The 17,814-nt window shown below is 45.5% G+C and overlaps 1 protein-coding gene across 2 annotated transcripts; it reads left to right on the top strand.

Annotated features, from left to right (window-relative positions):
• The first annotated feature begins 129 nt into the window (after positions 1-129).
• On the top strand, positions 130-17,780 carry LOC133157116 (centrosomal protein of 290 kDa-like). 2 transcript variants are annotated; one of them, XM_061283393.1, is made up of 51 exons: positions 130-289; positions 454-608; positions 2,461-2,538; positions 2,630-2,687; positions 2,760-2,806; positions 3,291-3,440; positions 3,516-3,569; positions 3,915-4,061; positions 4,122-4,304; positions 4,367-4,456; positions 4,663-4,785; positions 4,850-4,973; positions 5,338-5,492; positions 5,612-5,774; positions 5,881-5,981; positions 6,080-6,146; positions 6,343-6,425; positions 6,498-6,573; positions 6,645-6,766; positions 6,914-7,063; positions 7,142-7,297; positions 7,371-7,486; positions 7,553-7,655; positions 7,895-8,125; positions 8,268-8,441; positions 8,522-8,824; positions 8,901-9,052; positions 9,424-9,535; positions 9,686-10,141; positions 10,258-10,422; positions 10,481-10,576; positions 10,672-10,806; positions 10,881-11,135; positions 11,193-11,300; positions 11,384-11,583; positions 11,652-11,865; positions 11,929-12,066; positions 12,144-12,356; positions 12,422-12,538; positions 12,631-12,773; positions 12,954-13,109; positions 13,395-13,509; positions 15,452-15,580; positions 15,637-15,720; positions 15,794-15,952; positions 16,016-16,135; positions 16,294-16,463; positions 16,541-16,682; positions 16,985-17,040; positions 17,160-17,245; positions 17,316-17,780. In XM_061283393.1, exons 2-51 carry the CDS (start codon positions 471-473, stop codon positions 17,531-17,533), a joined length of 7,131 nt encoding a protein of 2,376 aa, XP_061139377.1. In that variant the 5' UTR covers positions 130-289; positions 454-470; the 3' UTR covers positions 17,534-17,780. The 2 variants fall into 2 exon arrangements, with proteins under 2 accessions (XP_061139377.1, XP_061139376.1); XM_061283392.1 differs by having other exon boundaries at positions 16,291-16,463.
• Positions 17,781-17,814: the final 34 nt, after the last annotated feature.

Genomic DNA, 17,814 nt, shown 5'->3' with positions numbered 1-17,814 from the left:
TAAATTGCTAAATGTGTGTAACCCTATTCATACTTTTCAATGAATTGATATTGTAAAAATAAAATAAAATTTAAAAATACATCGCAGTATCAACACTTTCTACACTCCGAACCATTAGGGGCGGTATAGAGCGTTGTGCATGAAAAGAAAAAAGTGCCGAAAGAATAATTCAACAACAAATATCAACAGAATAACCACGTTATATATCATTTTTTAATTAAATGATGTATGTTCGTTTTTTAAGATATAACGAGCTCACTGGGACTTTATACTGCTGCACAACGGAGAGGTAAATGATGTTATTCGAGATGATGCCACACTTATTGTCAACTCCGCAGGTTATCTGCAGCTAAAGACAGTTGGTTCTTCAACATTTAGTGATGATATCAGCTTAATTGCAGGTTGTTGTTTTTTTAAGTGATGTTTTTGCTTTTGTTTTCTGACGGTCACCAGCTGTGTGTGGCATCGCCATGGCCGAGACGATTGTTGCATTCGAGTGGGATGAGATGAGGAAGATCGAGCCGCAGAACCTCCACGAATGTGACAAAGATGAATTGGACGATCTTGTAACGCGGGTGACTTCGGTAACTATCCAACACGAATACACAGTGAGCCCAAAATAAATGTTTTTTTTCGTGCATTTCATTGCTTTTTTTGTATGGCGCCTTTTCTTTCTTCCTCTCCATCCTTTCAAATAGTTTTTGTTCTTGCATCATTACTTCCTTCCTTTTCTTTCTTTTGATATCATGGCATTGTACTTCATCCCTCCTTTTTTTACTGAAATATTTATTAACTATTGTATTTTCAGGCTTTCCATTTCCCTCCGTTCTCCACAACCTTCTTATTGACTGCTTTTCTTAAAATTACTTTTCTGCCTTTGTTTTGCACTTGTACAATACTGCTTTTGAATCTTTACTGACTTCAATTGTTTGCTATTTTTTCAGCTATCTTAATTTAAAAAGTGTACACTTACTCCCCCCCATATATGCAGAACATAATAAAATGTATCACTGAAACACCTGCTCTTGATGTTATTCCACTGTGGCTATTATCTGTTATTTCACATGACGACCGCCCATGTATGCAGAATGTCCGCACTGTAAATCACAGGACCATGAGACAAAGTGTGTCTATGACGGTGCGTAGAACAATTTCGTCTTGATTGATGCCGTTAAGAAGCTTCTTCGGCTCAGTTCAGTGAGCATCAAAGGATCTAGTTAGATTGGTCTTTTTTTCCTTTTTAATACAAAAATTCCAAAAAGTAGCAGAACCTAACGCGTTGAGAGTGTGATTGAAAAACGTCGCAAAAAATTCCAACATCACACAAAAAGTCAGCATATGGCGTGAGGGCTCAACCCGGGGAGCGTCAAAGGATTAACTGCTTTGCTATTGAAACAAATAATCCAGACCAGTTCTGGGGGGCTATACACATTGAGAATTTTACGGCAAGATGGAAAAATGTCAGACCCCGGCATATGGTGATAATTTTCTTATAAAAGCTTTCATCGGCTTTTTTTGTTAGCATTGCAAGACCTCACAGGATGAGATTTTGCTAGAAAGTCTCCTACTATTTCAGTCTTGATTTAATTTCAATGAGGAATTTGTTAACCCCCCCCCGTTTAACTTGTGTGGTGTTGCCTGTATGGTTCAAAGTTTTTATGATGGCCGTGGTATGACAATGCAATTGATAATTTCTTGTTTCTATTACTTTTTAATCAAGTAATCACAGACGAAAGCAGACTTATCTTTCTGTTGAATCAAAATAAAGCATCTACAAACATCTGCTTTTACTTTGGAAAACAATGGTGTAAGATTTTGCCTATTTTCTGACACGCTATGGACCAGACCATTAGTTGTAGTAATCAGCGTATCATTCAATTTCATCAAAAACGTGTTATTCAAAATGGGCCCCTTCTTTCAGTGATGCCACGTAGCATCAAACATACGGAACAAACAAAATGGGCTTGCTTGTTCATTCGCTCACGCAGCGAGTTACGCCACACAGCATCAAACACACGAACAACCCTAAAACTTTACGAGTCGACAATAAATCGTGTGGTGTTGTTTGTCAACACCCGTCAACAATCATTTCAAGGAAAAGTCGTGATTGAGGCGATTCCTTATTTCGCAAATGTGTGGTCAAAAGGACCCTCTGAGCGTTTCTTGTCATCGGATTATTTATTGTCATCTTCCCGCAGATTTTTTACAATCCATTGCCCCGCTGTCAGACACGACAGCAAGATTGGCTGAGAAAATTTAGAAAACAAACTAAGCTGTCACATTTGAAGTCACAATTACGACTGAAATAAGTTGAAAATTAAAGCTGAGGTGGAATTAAAGTTAACTGCTGTTCAAAAAATGCAATTACAGTGAGTTGCTGTTTTGACTGATGTGAAAGGTGCGATTTGTATTCCTTACTTGGTGCCGATCTTAAGGAGGTGTGTCTGATTTATGTTGCAGACTGAAGAATGGCGGCTGGAGCATCAAGCTCAGCAAGATGTCGTCCACGTACTGCGAGTGTTTCAGTCTCTCCTCAAGGTCCTTTTTTTCCTCCTCTCGTTCGGCACCGTCGACAACTCCGCTATTTTACAAAACATCCAAATGCCATTTTGTTCTCCTCTCGCTTCAGATGAAACATCAGGAAGCGTCTCTCGCCGAGCAGTTGATCGAAGAGCAAGAGAAAAATGGTCGGTGCAGATATTTGTCTGAAGAAAGACCCTGCTTACGTTGATTTTTGACAATAACCGTCTGCTGTGTAGAAAATAAACTTCAAGCCAAGATGTTGCGACTGGAGGACGAACTCAAGGTAAGGCTTCAAAATGTTAATCTATAGATCATATTAAAGACTTGTCTATTGATATATTAAAATTGTATCAAGTAAATTGCATTAAAATGTATATCAAAAATGTTATCAACCCAGGATTGTTTTTTTTATTGTTCTAAGAAAAAACAATTCAGCAATATGACATCAGAAGGAGCGACGCTGTACTCGCCAATGTTTTGGAAACAGAGCTACTTGTTGACTACTGATTAATGCAAGTGGTTGCGCTGTGACTGGCCGAGCACTTTAAGAGGATTACGGCTAATTCCGAGCATGGCGGCAGACTGGCTGCCATGCTCGTTTGGATTGCGTCTTTGCTTTTCTTTCTGAATTTTTTAACACAATCCAACTCGAGAATCCGTTAGTATTGCAAAGAAACTAATCTTGGTAGTCGACGTCTACCGCGTATGACCTAATATTACCTTTTTATTATCTTACTTTTTTTCTCCCTCGGTGTGCTCGGTCTCAGCACGCCAAGAGCGGCGATGGCGGCGGCGGGACAGACGGTCGCTTCTTGAGGAATGAAATCCGTCAGCTGGAGACGCAACTGGAACAGAAGGAAAAGGAAGTGAGCCACTTGAGGAGGGAGATGGGAGGAAGCAAGAAGACTATCGAGGAGGTGAGAGCGTCACGTCGGCGTGACTGCCATTTTGAAAAGCGGGTTATAACATCAGATGTGCGGTTGCTCTCCTAGTTGGTCCAGCGAGCAGAAGCGGCCGAGGACGAGGTGAAGACGTTGAAAAGAGAAGTACGTAGCCGCCACGTAAATAACAAACCTCCCCCCCCCCCTGCCTCTCCACCTTCATCTTCTCCTTCCAAACAAAGCTTTGTCTTTCATTTTGTCATCCATATTTTTTTCCTTACATCTTTTCCACTGTTCTCCTCTGATCTTTGCCAAAGATAAAAAAGCTCAAGAAGAAGGTAAGACTCGTATGTTGTGCAGTCAAATTAGATTTACAGACTCCGATTCCATCGCCAACCCTTCGTCGTTAGCTCGGTCCGAACGCAGAATGTTTTATAAATATAAGCAAAACGTCTTCTGCATCCAAGGTCTTGAATATTGATAAAAGTATCTAAATCTCTCCTGGGTCAGAACACGCAGCTCCAGCGAGATGTGGACTTTTATCAAGGAGAGTTGGAGCGTAAGGAATCGGCTGCGTCCAAAGAGGAGAATGCCGAAACTCAGAGGAAGCTCAGCTCAGCCAACCGCCAGCTCTCCCAGTGCCTGGACGACCTTCAGGTACGTCGCTCACCTTCTCTAGATGACCATCTCCACAGCTATGGTTTGACTTCCATTTAGCAAGCAGAAGATGAGATCTCACGGCTGAAGGAGGACAACCTCCACATGCAGAAATGTGTGATGGAGTCAGCCAAGGAGATGGAAAAGATGAGCGACGAGTACAACCAGATCAAGATGGCCGTGCATCAGTGCGACTCCTTGACCGACCAGCTGAGGAAAGAAAGAGATCGTGCCGAGTTGCAGGTAAACAGCCTCCTCCGTCACCACTCGCGTCTTCATGTTCCTGACATGTTCTTCATGTGCAGGTCAGAGAGCTGACGCAGAAGATTAACTCCATGACGGAAGAGGACGACCCCATTATCGCAGCAGTGGACGCCAAAGTGGATCAATGGAAGGTCGGTGACTCGACGAACTTTTTGGCAGTTTTTTTTCCACCCAGCAGCTGGTAGAAATTTCAGAGTAGTCTGAGAAGACACGCAATGCGCAATCTTCATTTGTCAAAAACAAGAACTTCGATGGAAAATGACATTTGAGGCCCGACTCCTTTCAAGCTGGTAGGCAGATGTTCGCCCACGTTTACGACGTGTTCGTGACTTGACAGAAAGTGCTGTCTGAAAAGGATGAGGAGATCTCAGTGTATCAGCAGATGATCCGTGACCTTCAGCACAAATTGCGGGTGGCCCAGTTGGACTTGGACAGGAGCAACATTGTCGCCTTGCAGCAGGTTTGCTCCACTTTGACGTCGTCTCCTGAACATGTACTGACCGAAACGCGTGTAAACTCTGCAGGCCGTGGAGGAGCGAGATGATCAGTTAAAGATTCTGAGAGAGCAAGTGGAGCAGTTTACAGGCGAAATGGAGAAGCAGACGCTGCTCATGGAGGGACTCAAGGTGCCCAAACAGCAAAGTGGAGGTAAATAGTTGTTTGTGACAAAACATTTAAATAGCGAACACAGAAATTGAAAAATTGCTTTGACACAAGGTTTTTGCATTTCCAATTCAAGTTCTGAGGTTTTTTTTTTTTTTTAATACTTTTTTTGTTCCAAACAAATCATTTGGGTTTCCTTATCAAAATAATTCCAATATGTTTCCTCTCCCCAAAGTACTCTAATTGCCACAAAAAAATTGTTCTTGAACTGAACACAAAACATGCGAATCCAAAAGAAAAATCAAAAACATCTGAATGTGTCACCTGATCGCAAAAAAAAAAAAAAAAAGTTGAGCAAAGGAAATCCTGCTGCTTTAAAGCTCTAAAGAAAAATGGAATTGTGTTGAAGCGCTGGTCCCGCAGAGAAAGATGGAGGAGCTCGCGTCCACTGTCGAGATGAGAGCGGCGGAAGCTGAGGCGGCTTTAAAACGAGCCGAAGCTCACGCCGAGGAGAAAGACCGGGAGCTCATCGAGGCCACCAAGCGCCTGAGAGAGTACGAACGTGTAAGCCAATGACAGCACACACAGGTCTTTGTCACAGTGTGTCCAATCGCTTCCACGTTTCTGCGAAAAGCTCCAGACGCAAGACGTTGCATAACGAAGGCTCTTTTTCCACTTTCCAGGGCATTTATGGCCTGCGGGAAGCCGTCGGTGAGATCAAGGAGTGCAAGAGTCAAATTCAAAGGAGAGATTTGGAGATAGAATCCATGACCAAAGACATCAACCAAGCGTACATGATGGTCGATCAGCTCTCCGAGGAAAACGAGGACTTTCGAGAAAGACTGGGTGATGGTTTTCCTCGGGGCATTACGACAACAACTAAGAAAAGTTCTGTACAAGAGACAATTTGTCTGATTCTCGTTATGCTTTTTTTTTTTTTTCGTGTGCAAAGGCTATCAACCCAAACAGGAAGTGGACCTTGGCGAGTTCAGACGCGCCAGAGACCTTAAACAACGGCAATACAAAGCCGAAAACCAAATACTCGCTAAAGAGGTAAACGCAGTCCTTTGTGATTGCAAATTAATGCAATTAATTGTTTAAACCCAAAAAGTTTTTAATCGGATATTTTTTGGACCTGACGTCCTGATCAGATTGAACGTCTTGAAGAGGAACGACTGGAGATGAAGAAACAAGTCCGACTTCTGGCCAAAGAGAAAGGTGACTTCATCATTCTTCATTTCAAAGATGGCAACTTGAAATATCACACATTCGAACTGATCAACTCTGTTGCATCATCAAATAAATCAGTGGCCATTTTGTTTCCAAAGGAGCCATTTTGAGGTCATTTCCAAAAGGTGTTTTCAAAAGGAACTGATCCTGGATTTTGATCTGACCAAAGTATTTGTGTCCACAGGGCTGCCACCGTCCATCTTGGCGGATGTCCCACACAGCACAAGGAAGCCGTCAACTCGCACAGATGAAGAGCTACGAGCCAAGGTCAGCTCCAGGGAGACCGCTGCCCGTTTTCCGAAAGACATTTTAAATCATTTACGGGGATATTGTTTACAGAATGAGAATCTGGAAGAAGAAGTGAAAACGCAGAAGAGACAGATGGAGCTCCAGAAAACGCAGTTTCAGCTCAAGTGTAATCAGAATCGTTGAGACTCTGCTTCCGCTTGGTCTTTGCGTTTGACTGTTTTCTGCGTCTTCTCAAAGTGGAGCAGCTCTCCAAGGAGAAACGAGATGTGGAGGCTGCACTCAAGGACGTCCTCCAGGCTTTGAAGGCCAAGGAGACCAGTCCGTCTGACGCAGACTCTGGTATTTCCGGTCTGGTGGATGTGAGTAATCTCCCCGACGATCTTTTAACCCTGACAGTCAACCCGTTCCGGTCTTCTGTGGGCTGTTCCCATGGCGGCCATCAAACAAACTTCCCGAAGCTCCGATTTCCAGGTTGCTCAACAGGATTTTCATTTTCCTGCATCCAGACCGAGGTCATGGGGAAGCACCTGACGTCAGACCTCAAGTCTCAAATCCACCAACTGGTGGGCAGGAACGAGGAGCTCCGTCGGGAGCTTAAGTCCACCCGCGAGGAAGCCACTGGCAGTGTGGCTCAACTCGCCGCAGCCAAAGAGAAGGTACGGAGGCAGGAAGCCGCCGCCATCTTGATTTGAGCACAAAGGCTTGTTTTGACTTTATATGGCGTGGGGTGTCAGATGAGCCACCTGGAGGCCAAGCTGGAGCACCTGAGGAAGTCGGGCGGCGGTATCGGTGGCGCCATCTTCCAGCCATTGACCATCCCTGAGGGCCTGGAAGCCACCAGCACAGAGGTCATCAACTCCTTGAACGAATACGTCGTTCGACTGCTTCAGGTATGCGAATGTGTGATTTAATGAATACAAAGCATGAGCTCATGTTTTCTTTTTCGTTATCGATGTCAACTAGGAAGTCCAGAACCAGGAGAAGACGCGGAACAAGCTGACGACGACACTGGAGGAATACAAAGAGAAGTTTGCCATCATTAGCCACCAGCAAGGGCTTCTGTATGAGGAGCACCTCAGGTTTGGAGGATTGCACTGACGTGGTCGAATGCTGACATTTTTTAGAAACCTTTGATTTTTGTGCAGTGAGAAGTCGCAATGGGACAAGGAGAGAGAAGCTTTGACGAGAACCAGGAGCAAACTTGAAGAGAAACAGCAGTTGGATGATGTTAAACTCCAGCAGTTCAGTGTAAGCAAGATGAACTTTCCTTGCCTCGTGTACCGACTGCTGCACTTTTGCCTTTCACGTGTAATTAAGCCAAGGGAGTTATTAACCTTTAACCCCAGCATGTGCACACTTTTACACAGACATAACATCCCACAGTCAAGATGGTTGGATGACTTTACTGCTAGCATCTGCTGTAACGTCTCAAATTGTTGTCAGTAAAAACAACTTTTATTAACGTTTCACTTGACTCCTACTACAAGGACCTACTGGAAGCCCTTGAGAAGGACCCAGAGGAACTCAAGCGGCATCTGAGCGAAGCGCTGCGCAAGTTGACCGTTGCCAAAGTCAATGAGAAGAAGCTGACTCGACGCTGTACCACACTGATGGAGCAAGAGCAGCACCTGCGGAAGGAAAATGGCCGACTGAGGGACGCCGATGTTCAAATGCAGACAGCCGTCACCCAGAGGATGGGCGACTTGCTCAGATACAAGGCGAGCCATTGTTTCATTTGGAGCAGATTTTTGCCCGGCGTTCATCCACTTTATTTCTGCTTCCATCTTTTGACTTTTTATATGCCAAAAAAAACCCGGCTGTCGTTTTTACAGTAGCCATCTTTGTTTTACCCCAAAAAAGGAAACGGCAGCGTACAGGGTGGCAGCCTTACAGAAGGCCTTGGACGACAGCGTGCCGGCGTCGGAGCTGGAGAAGGCCAACAGGCAGTACACGGAGCTCACCGTCAAATACAGAGACGTGCTACAAAGAGACGGACTGCTGGTCAAGAGGACCACAAACTTGGAAAATCTGGAGGTGTGCAAACACAGCCCTTACGAGAGAGGTTCCACTTGTGGAACACAAGATCCCTGAGATTGTTATTATTGTCCCTTCAGAGTGAGAATGCATCTCTAAGAGGACACGTGGCTACCATTAGCAAGGAGCTGGAGATCACCAAGGAGAAGTTACACACGCTGGAGCACGCGTGGGAGAATGCGAAGCTGGAAATAAGCCAGGGCGATGCAGAGAAAGGCCCAGACGAGGGGGCGTCGGTCGCCCGGCGGATGGCCACGCTGGAGATGAAGGAGCTCAACGAGCGTCAAAGGGCGGAGCACGCCACCGCCATGTATGAACGGATGAGGAGCTCACTCGGCAAAGTGGAGGAGCGCAACAGCGAGCTGGAGGCCAAGTTTGCTGAGGTAGGGCAAGTTTTCCGGGGAGAAAAAGTTTCAGAAAAGTTTGAATCGTTGGAATTCTCTACGTTCCCCTCCTCAGCTGACCAAAATGAACGTGGAGGCACAGCACCTGGAGCGAGAGCTGAGGGACGAACTGGCTGACTGCGTCACTAAAGCGGCCGGCGACGCCGACCGGGCGAGGATCGCACAGCTGGAGGCCACTGAGGCCCAACTGCGCTCCGAGCTTTCAAAGTGGGCAAAAAATATATATATACACACTACCGTTCAAAAGTTTGGGGTCACAAAATTGTTTGGGTGACCCCAAACTTTTGAACAGTAGTGTAAATATTATTATAATAAAATATTATGAATTAAATATTATAAATGATTTTATATTTGTATAAGATTATAAATAATCTATGAATATAAGTATACATATATATTAAGATTTTTTACACAGAAGATTATATATATAATCTATAAATAAATAAATACACTACCGTTCAAAAGTTTGGGGTCACAAAATTGTTTGGGTGACCCCAAACTTTTGAACGGTAGTGTATATATATATTTTTTTTAATGATATTGTGACAGCGTTCTGTATTTTTAATCACGATTGATAGACTTCGGGAGGTGTCCGACATTGCCATGAAACAGGCGTCAACTTTCCAGGCCAGACAACATTCGAAAGATAAGGAGGTGGAATCTTTGAGGAAACAAATCTTAGACTACCAGGTAATCACCTGCCTTACTTACGCTTAGCTTCTATAACCAGTTTTTATGGAACACGGGTGTTTCAACTCGGTTCTTGAGCCCGTCTTGAATATCCAAAAAACCCAAACACAGAATGTGGTCCAAAACATATCCTGTCCAATCTCTAATCAGTCTCAATCGGACGAGAAGGCCCTGGTTGCCAAGCTCCACCAGCACGTCGTGGCTCTGCAACTCAGCGAGGCGGATTCCTTGGCTAAGTTGTCCGCTTCCGCCGCCCACGTCCGACATTTGGAGGCACTCTTGCGGCGCGCCGAGCAGCGTCTGGATGCCAGCGAGCGGACGCTGTTCCAGGCCCGGCAAGAGGCTGGCAGCCGGTGCCGGCGCCTGCGGCAGACAGTGCAGTCCCTGCGCCGGCAGTTTGCTGGCGCGCTGCCGCTGCATCAGCAGGAGAAGTTCTCGTCCACCCTTGTGGGCCTCCAGGAGGAGAAGGCAAAGGCGTACCAGGAAAGGAGGCAGGCGGAGGAGGAGCGGAGGAGGGTGGAGGGCCGGGCACAAGAGATGGAGTTGAGGCTTCGAGGCCTAGAGGAGCTCTGCGCCACGTTGAAGGATGCCAAAGGGGCCCAGAAGGTTAGTTGTCCTCACGAGTGTTAGTATGTTTCAGAAACCATTACCCAGAAAAAAAAAAAAAACTCCCAGGAGTTAAAGGTTTGCATTTTGCCAATCTTACAATATTACCAATCCAGGTACGCGAGTGGCACAAGAAGATGGAAGAAGCCCATTTGCAGGAGCTGAGGAAGAGCAGGGAGGTGACGATGCAGAAAGAAGAGATCCGCTACCTGAAGAATCTGCTTGAGGAGCAGGAGAGAGTCATCCACTCACTGGGCGAGGAGATTGTGCAGCAAAATATGGTGAGCATGAACCTCAAAAAGCGTGTGGCACTTTGGTTTCTAATTTATTTGGGTGAAGATTCAAGAAGAGCGCCAGCTTTCGTGGGATCAGCGCGAGTTGGAATTGGAGCGTCGGTTGGATCAGCACGAGGACTTACGCCGAGGCACGGAAAAGGTTCATTTGGAAGCATTTCTGTCAAGGGAGATTGAAAATAAAAAGGGTATTTTTTTTTGTATTTTCAAAAATATTGAGGGATTCTGTGATTTCAGGCAATCGATGTCCCCAGCTACCTCCCGGATACAAATCTACCTCTCGCTCAACAACTTGAGTTTGCCTTGAGAAAAATCAGCGAGCAAGTCGACGTCATCTCCAACGCGGAGGCCACAGGAAAACGTTTGGAGGAGGTATCATCTCCTTCCATTTGGTGTCGCTTTTCAATCATGCAGGAGATGATACGGATCATTTCGGTCCAACGTAGAAACTCAAGGAGAAGGACGAAGCCTTGAGGAAGTCCGAACAAAACGTGGCGTCCAGGGATAAAGTCATAAACGAGCTGCGTCTCCGCCTCCCGTCCGTCGTTGCCAGTGGCGGCCGTTTACTGGCCGACGCTTCTCAACGTGACGGAGAAGCTCTCAAGCTGGTGCACAAAACCGTTAAAGATCTCCAAGGGCGACTGGACAAGAAAGACGATGTGCTCAAGAAGTACCAGAGCCATCTGGTGCAAGCTGTAAAGGTACGGTGAGACAAACCTGTCGCGGTTCAGTTCTTCTGACCGAGGTATTCATCTCAGGATCAAGAGGAGCTGATCAAGAGGCACGACGAAGAGCTGAGGATGCTTTATCAGAAGCTGGATTCCAACAATGACACCACCCTGGAGCGTCTCAAACAACAGGCAGCGGTACTATGAACACACACTATTTGCTGAGCTTAGATATTTAAAACCAAATCACAAAATGTACCTTCTGCCATCCTACCTGGCAGGAAATGATGAAAAAGCCGAGCATCACTGTGCCGACCTCCAAACATTTGGATCGCATGGCCGAGTTGGAGCAGACTGTGGTCGAACAGGATATGTCGCTCGTCTCCGTTACCAATAAGCTGAAGATGGCTGGCGTGGAACTGGAGCAAGTCAAGTCGGCCATGGATACGCAGGCAAAGAAACACGTTGACGAGATGTCCAGGTTAGGAGAGATTTCCTAAGATTACCTAAAATAATATATAATTTGCTAACATGGTGGATTTTGGACAGGTTGAAGGAGTCTCATGTCGTAGAGGTGGAAGACCTGACCATGGAGACTAAAGACCAGAGGGGAGAAATAACAGAACTGAAGAAGGTGATTGACTCCCTGCAAAAAGAACTGGAGAGCCAAATAGAGGCCAACAATCTGTCCCCAAGCAACACCCTAAAGAACTTGGTGGAACGCCTAAGACTGCAGCTGATCCACAAAGAAAAACAAATCAAGGTTTGTCAAGGATGTTTTTTATTTTTTTGCATCACAAGCTTGTTCTGACGATTATTTCCTCAGGCTCTCAGCAAGGTTCTCTTAGAACTGCGGACCCAGATGACGTCCGCCGCCGAACAACAAGTCTTAGCCAACGCCGCTCAGACCGAGGAGAGGCTCAACGTACAGAAGCTCGTCGACAAGCACACCAAAGATCTGAAGGTAGGCTCCACATATCACATGACCGATGTCCACTGTGATCGGTCGGATCAAACCACCTCGTACTCCTCTCCACAAAGGCTCTGGTGCAAGAACTCAGCAATGAGCTACAAGTGGCCAGGGAGTCAGCTAAAAGAAATGAGAACACCCTCAGAAAGGAGATGGACAATCTCAACCAAGAGCTCCAGAAGAGCCAAAATCGTCACAAGAGCCTTCAAGTCAAGAAGGAGGAAGCCGAGCAGGAAATCCAGGAGCTCCGAAAACAAGTCAAAAGACTCAGCAGCTGCATTGAGGTTAGGAAAAAAAAATCATTCGAGGATAGAAACACATCTGCAATTTTATTCCATTTCAAATATAGAATCAAGCCATGCTCGATGGTAAGGGGCCAACTGTTGAGAATCTGCAGAAGAAGATCAGAAAGTTGGAGTCGGACTTGGAGAAGAGTGCTGAAACCAAAAGAGTCATTCAGGGAAAGGTCTGTGAAACCTTCAACCGTTATATATCTGGACATCATCTGTAATGTTTCATTCGCGCCAAGCTAAAAGCTATTTCACATTTACTTGACAGAGCAAAGAGGAAATATTGGTATGGGAGGAGGGGAAGAAGTGGCAGTCCAAGCTGGAGAAGATGAAGAATGCACTGAAGGACAAGGAACAAGAAAACGACTCCCTGTCCAAACAGCTCGGCACTATCAAAGATCTTTATGGCAGGTACGGTGTCGCAAATACGGACGATCTTGACTGAACTATCCACCAAATGAATTTACTGACTCATAGTTGCACTTTCCAGGTCCTACGAGTACAACAACTGGTCCTACATGGAGGTTCAGTTCCAGAAATCGTTACTGATGCCCATTATTTCCATTTTGCTTTTTCATGGCGCTGAACCAGACTAGAGCGTGAGAGGAACGTACTGCAGAGGAAAACAAAAGCGAGAGGTGTGACGGCAGACCAGGTGGCGGGAGCGAGACGAGATGAACTGGACAAAGACCTCGAGGAGCTGAGGAAAAAGAATGCAGAGTTGGAGACTCAGTTGATCGCCATAAAGTATGTATCCTGTGTTTTTTGAAGTAGACTCTCGAACTGGTTGACCTCTTATCTCTGGCCGGTGGCTGCACTGAGTTGATCCAACTCAAGTTCTTCCAATTCAGTCTCTCATTTATCACTTCAGGTGAACTTTCTTCGTCATGGACCGCCTTTCCATAATTTAACTCTTTGTGCAGTTTAAGAAAGTCCAGAAATAACTGCTGCTGACCTTTTTCACATTTTGGCTCTCAACACAAGATCCACTGTACTGACCAGCGCCGTTTGTATTTCGGGTGAACCTTCTAGGCAGCAACAGGCTCTAAGCCGTGACGCCGCTGTGGAAGGTCTGACTCGGAGGAACTCCCACCTTGAGGAACGACTTCGAGTGGTAGAGAACCGGACATCTCCCTCGAGACAGCCTGTGAGTGTTTCTGTGGATTTGTAAATATTCTTACACGGGACCTCTTCACATACATCCTCTTCTGTTTATAATTTAGCCCTGCTGTCTGTCCTTGTTTTTCTTTCTTGACTGATGTCAGTCGGTTTTGTTGCACGCAAAGGGGAAAAACCTGGAAGCTTTCAAAGGGATGACTTTTGACATTAACAACGGGTCGCCCGAAGCGATCGCGGCACACCATCCGAATGAACCACGGCGCTGCTCCGTGGACGCCAACACAGACAGCCCGGAACAGTCCGAAACCGACACCGAAGAAAAGAGCACGGACCCCGAGGTGCCCAATAACCAGACGTCAGAAAAAAACCACATAGATGAGATGGAAACAAAGGAAAGTGAAGGGAAATCCGAGGCCAGACCAGATGGTTCGGAAATCGCAGAGCCTGGATCAGGAGGATGTGAATCATCGTCTTTGTCCGCTGAAGAAGTTGAAACAAAAGACGACGTTAATAAAGATGATGAATTGACAAGTCGACATAGTGATAAGGATGCGGGGAAATCCGGTGCAGGAAAGCCTGAGCAAGATGAAGTGTCTACAAGGGAGGCAACGGCAGATATTCCAGATGTGACCAAACGTGAGAAACCAAGCCAAAGCCTAGACAGCGCTATCAGGAAACAAATGGATGACGGTGTGCAAAAGTCAGAAAGCAGGTCGGAAATATATCCAAAGGTACTGCAGGCCTTCTGTCGACTTTTAGCACTGCCGTAGTTTGAGTTTTCCTAGCGGAGTTGAAGACTTGTGAGTGTCCCCCCCCTTTTGAGTTTTTATTCTATAGTGGTGTGTTTAGAGATGCACCGATCCGATATCTGGATCGGATATCGGTCCCGATATCAACAAAATAGATGGATCGGGTATCGGGAAATACAGCCGATCTGTGAGCCGATACTTTCCTTAATCTATTGGGACGCGGGCTACGTCATACGCCAGCAGCACGTGTGCCGCATGCCACGAGAGTTTTCTAAACAAACGCAAACATGGAGCGAACGTTCGCTTCTCTTCCCCGGGTTGCTAAGCGGACGTCAAACCATGCGCGTTCGCTTCTCTTCGGGTTGCTAATGGGACGTCAAAGGCTGCGCGTTCGCTTCTCTCCCGAATGGGGGGGGGCTAATCGGATGTGAAACGCTGCGTGTTCGCTTCTCTTCCGGGGGGGGTGTTAATGGGACCTCAAACGCTTTGTGTGGCGGGCTCCATCTAGTGTGGAAACTGAGAAGCTGAGCTCAAGCTTCTTGTGCGGGCCATATTCAATTATGTTTTCAGAATTTGCTGCGGGCCAATAAAAACTGGACCGTTAGTTTGGACACCCCTAATTTAGAGCAAAGAACTGTGTAGTCTGCCTGATGCCATTGCCTTTGGTCTTTTCTGTTCCACATGTAGAGTTATGTAGCTTGTTAAGTTTGAACTGGACTGCCCCTACACCTGTCTATGGACCCCGTGGAGGCTATTTTGTGTGTTTTGGGGTGTTCTCTTGTATTGAGGGGTGCTGGTTGGCCGCTGTTACTTTTTTTCCTTTGTCTTTTAGCTTTGTTTTGCTTTGATGGCTTTTATCTTGAGCACTTTCTGCCTTTCTTTGTGGCACCGTTGTGTGGCAGCCTTATGAGAGCCTATTGAGTTGCGCTCATGCCATCTGTGTGTCTTTTGTATACCCACTCTGTGGTATGAATACGGCTGGGGCCTGAATTTCCCAACCCCTGGGGATCAATAAATATACAATCAATCAATCAAGTCAACCATAATATCGGATCGGTATCGGGTATCGACCGATACGCAAAGCCACGGCATCGGTATCGGTATCGGAACTGAAAAAGTCGGATCGGTGCATCTCTAGGTGTGTTTAGGCAAAAAGTCCATGTGCACCTTTCTAGAGTCGAGTCTTCAGACAACGTTTCTTATATCTTTGCCTTCCTCTAGTTGTCAGCACTAGATGCAGAGACGCCAAGAGACACGGACCTCCAGAAGGAAAACCTCAAACTGGCTTCGGAGAATCTGGAACTGCGTCTCCAACTGGCACAGGCCAACATCGACCTGCCGAGGCTGAAGGTAAAACATCGGCGCAATTTGTCTGTACAATCCAGACAAGTGATTTGTTTTTCTAGAGTAAAGTTGCCGACCAGGAGGAGCTGTTCAGCGCGTTGAAAAAGGAACGTGCCGATTTGAAGAAGAGACTGACCAATGCCAAAGTATGATCCCGCAAACATGACCAGACTTTTCCTTTCGATAGAACCCGACTTTTTGTTACGGGAACCTCTACAGGTTGGCCACAGCGGGAAAACTGTGCCTGAACTCGAAAGAACTATCCACTTGATGAAGAAGGTGGTGGAGAGGTTACAAAAGGAGAATGAGACGCTCAAGAGAACCTGTGATACTCAAAGTCAGGACAAGGCGCTGGAGCAAGAACACAAAAAACTACAGGTTGTCGATCACACGGCCCGCGTTTTCACCAAAGCAGGCGCTAACAGTTTTTTCGCTTTCAAGGCCCAGTACGACCAAGCGAAGAGTCAACATGATGCAGAGATTCGCAAAATGGAATCGAGATGCAGAGGACTGGAGAAGATAGTCATGGAAAATGACCGTCTCCGAAAGCAAGTCAAAAGGGTAAGGGTAAATTTACTCATTACTAACTTCAGCTATTTAAAGATAAGTGATTTTTGTATGTTAGCTAGGAGCTAAGTTTAGCCCAGGTTGCTTAACAGGCATTATGGAAAGTCTTTGCTGCATGTAGAAGATCACTTGAAGGTTACATGTGGCAGCAGGAGGCGGAGGCGACAGAGAAGCTGCGAGTATCCAAGACCAACGTGGAGTTAAGTTGTGAAAAGCTGGAGCTCGAGCTGGAGGAAAGCAAGCAGAGACTCCAGGACGTGCTGTCGAAAGCCACCGTGAAAGTCACTGACAGCAAAGCCACCAAAGCGTCCGTGGTGACTCGGTAAAAAGAAAAAAAGACTTTGGCCATCTGAAAGTGTTTCTTTTAATGGATTCTTTTTTTCCCTCCTGTTTTTGTAGAATGTTTGAGAACAAGATGAAAGAGTTGGAGAAGGAACTCTCGACGAAAACCTCCAGTCTCGCGGAACTCAAACACAAGTTGAAGGAGGCGAACCTACGTGAGGAGACGGCGCAGATCCGTATCCGGCGACTCGAAAATCAGGTCGAGTTTGGCGACTTCTTGTGCATCATTCCACTAACTCTAACACGAGCAATTATCCCCACAATTACCTCACTCCCACAAAGAATCCATAAATTACCGTAATTTTCGGACTATAAGTCGCACCGGAGTATAAGTCGCACCAGCCATAAAATGCCCAACAAAGTGAAAAAAAACATATATATGTATATAGGTCGCTCCTGAGTATGTCGCCCCCCCACCCAAACTATGGAGAAAAAAAACGCGACTTATAGTCCGAAAATTACGGTAATAAATCCTTGTCTTTTTTTTCTTTTTTTTACCAGGTTGACAAATTAAACTGCGGTCTGCATACAGAGGCAGATGTCTCGAAGATAACAAGGTATGACTATAAACATTTTCAGTTGTTACTTTCACACACTAAAAAGTAAGAAAAATGTATGTACGAGTATAGAAACAGATTTTAGGACTATTGTATTAATCGACTTTTTTTCCCCACAGTGAGTTGAGGAAAGAGAACACGGAATTAAACAAAAGACTGGACGAGTTCAGCGAGCAGCACAAGGGGTCATCCAAACACGACACAGGTGCCATTCACAAAATATATTCCACTCTTTACCCCGAGAAACTAAATTCTCTCTTTTCATACTTGATAAGATAACAGGAAGCTAAAAGATCTCCTTAAGTCGGCGGAGGCGGAGAAGCGCAAATTGGAAGCCCAAATCCAAGAGTTAAAGGACCAATCGAGCAAGTTGGACGCCGCCTTCTTTGATGAAATTGAGGATTTGAAGTATAATTACAATGTGGAGGTGAAGAAGAACATCATGCTGGAGGCGCAGCTGAGGAAAGTGTCCTCTGGAGACATGCTGAGTTGAGATTAAAATTGCTCACGCAGCTTTTAGTCAATAACTTAATGTCTTTGATTTGACTTGAGCTAATATTCAGTGCCTTAAGCATATTAGGACAGGGATATTTTTAACAGTGGTTGGAAATGTTACTTTCATAAGCGCAGCTTCAAATGTAGTTTTCTGTATTTTTTTTTATGTTTTACACCTGTACAGTTCTCGTAGTATTTATATTTACAAATAAAACATTGGAAAGCCGATGAAGCATTTATTTTGATACCATGTCCTAGTGCGCTTTAATTCCTAGTCAT

The sequence above is a fragment of the Syngnathus typhle genome, linkage group LG7 (assembly GCF_033458585.1).
Source record: "Syngnathus typhle isolate RoL2023-S1 ecotype Sweden linkage group LG7, RoL_Styp_1.0, whole genome shotgun sequence".
Taxonomy (NCBI): Eukaryota; Metazoa; Chordata; class Actinopteri; order Syngnathiformes; family Syngnathidae; genus Syngnathus; species Syngnathus typhle.
The sequence above is the reverse complement of the archived record's forward strand: the minus strand, read 5'-3'. Positions and strand labels throughout refer to the sequence as shown.

Bases quoted from the DNA above. Each gene is read 5' to 3' on its own strand.
- LOC133157116 (XM_061283392.1), top strand. From the start codon at position 471: ATGGCCGAGACGATTGTTGCATTCGAGTGGGATGAGATGAGGAAGATC. The intron at 9,536-9,685 runs GTAATCACCTGC...ATCTCTAATCAG, and splicing joins AACAAATCTTAGACTACCAG to TCTCAATCGGACGAGAAGGC. The intron at 10,423-10,480 runs GTGAGCATGAAC...ATTTGGGTGAAG, and splicing joins AGATTGTGCAGCAAAATATG to ATTCAAGAAGAGCGCCAGCT.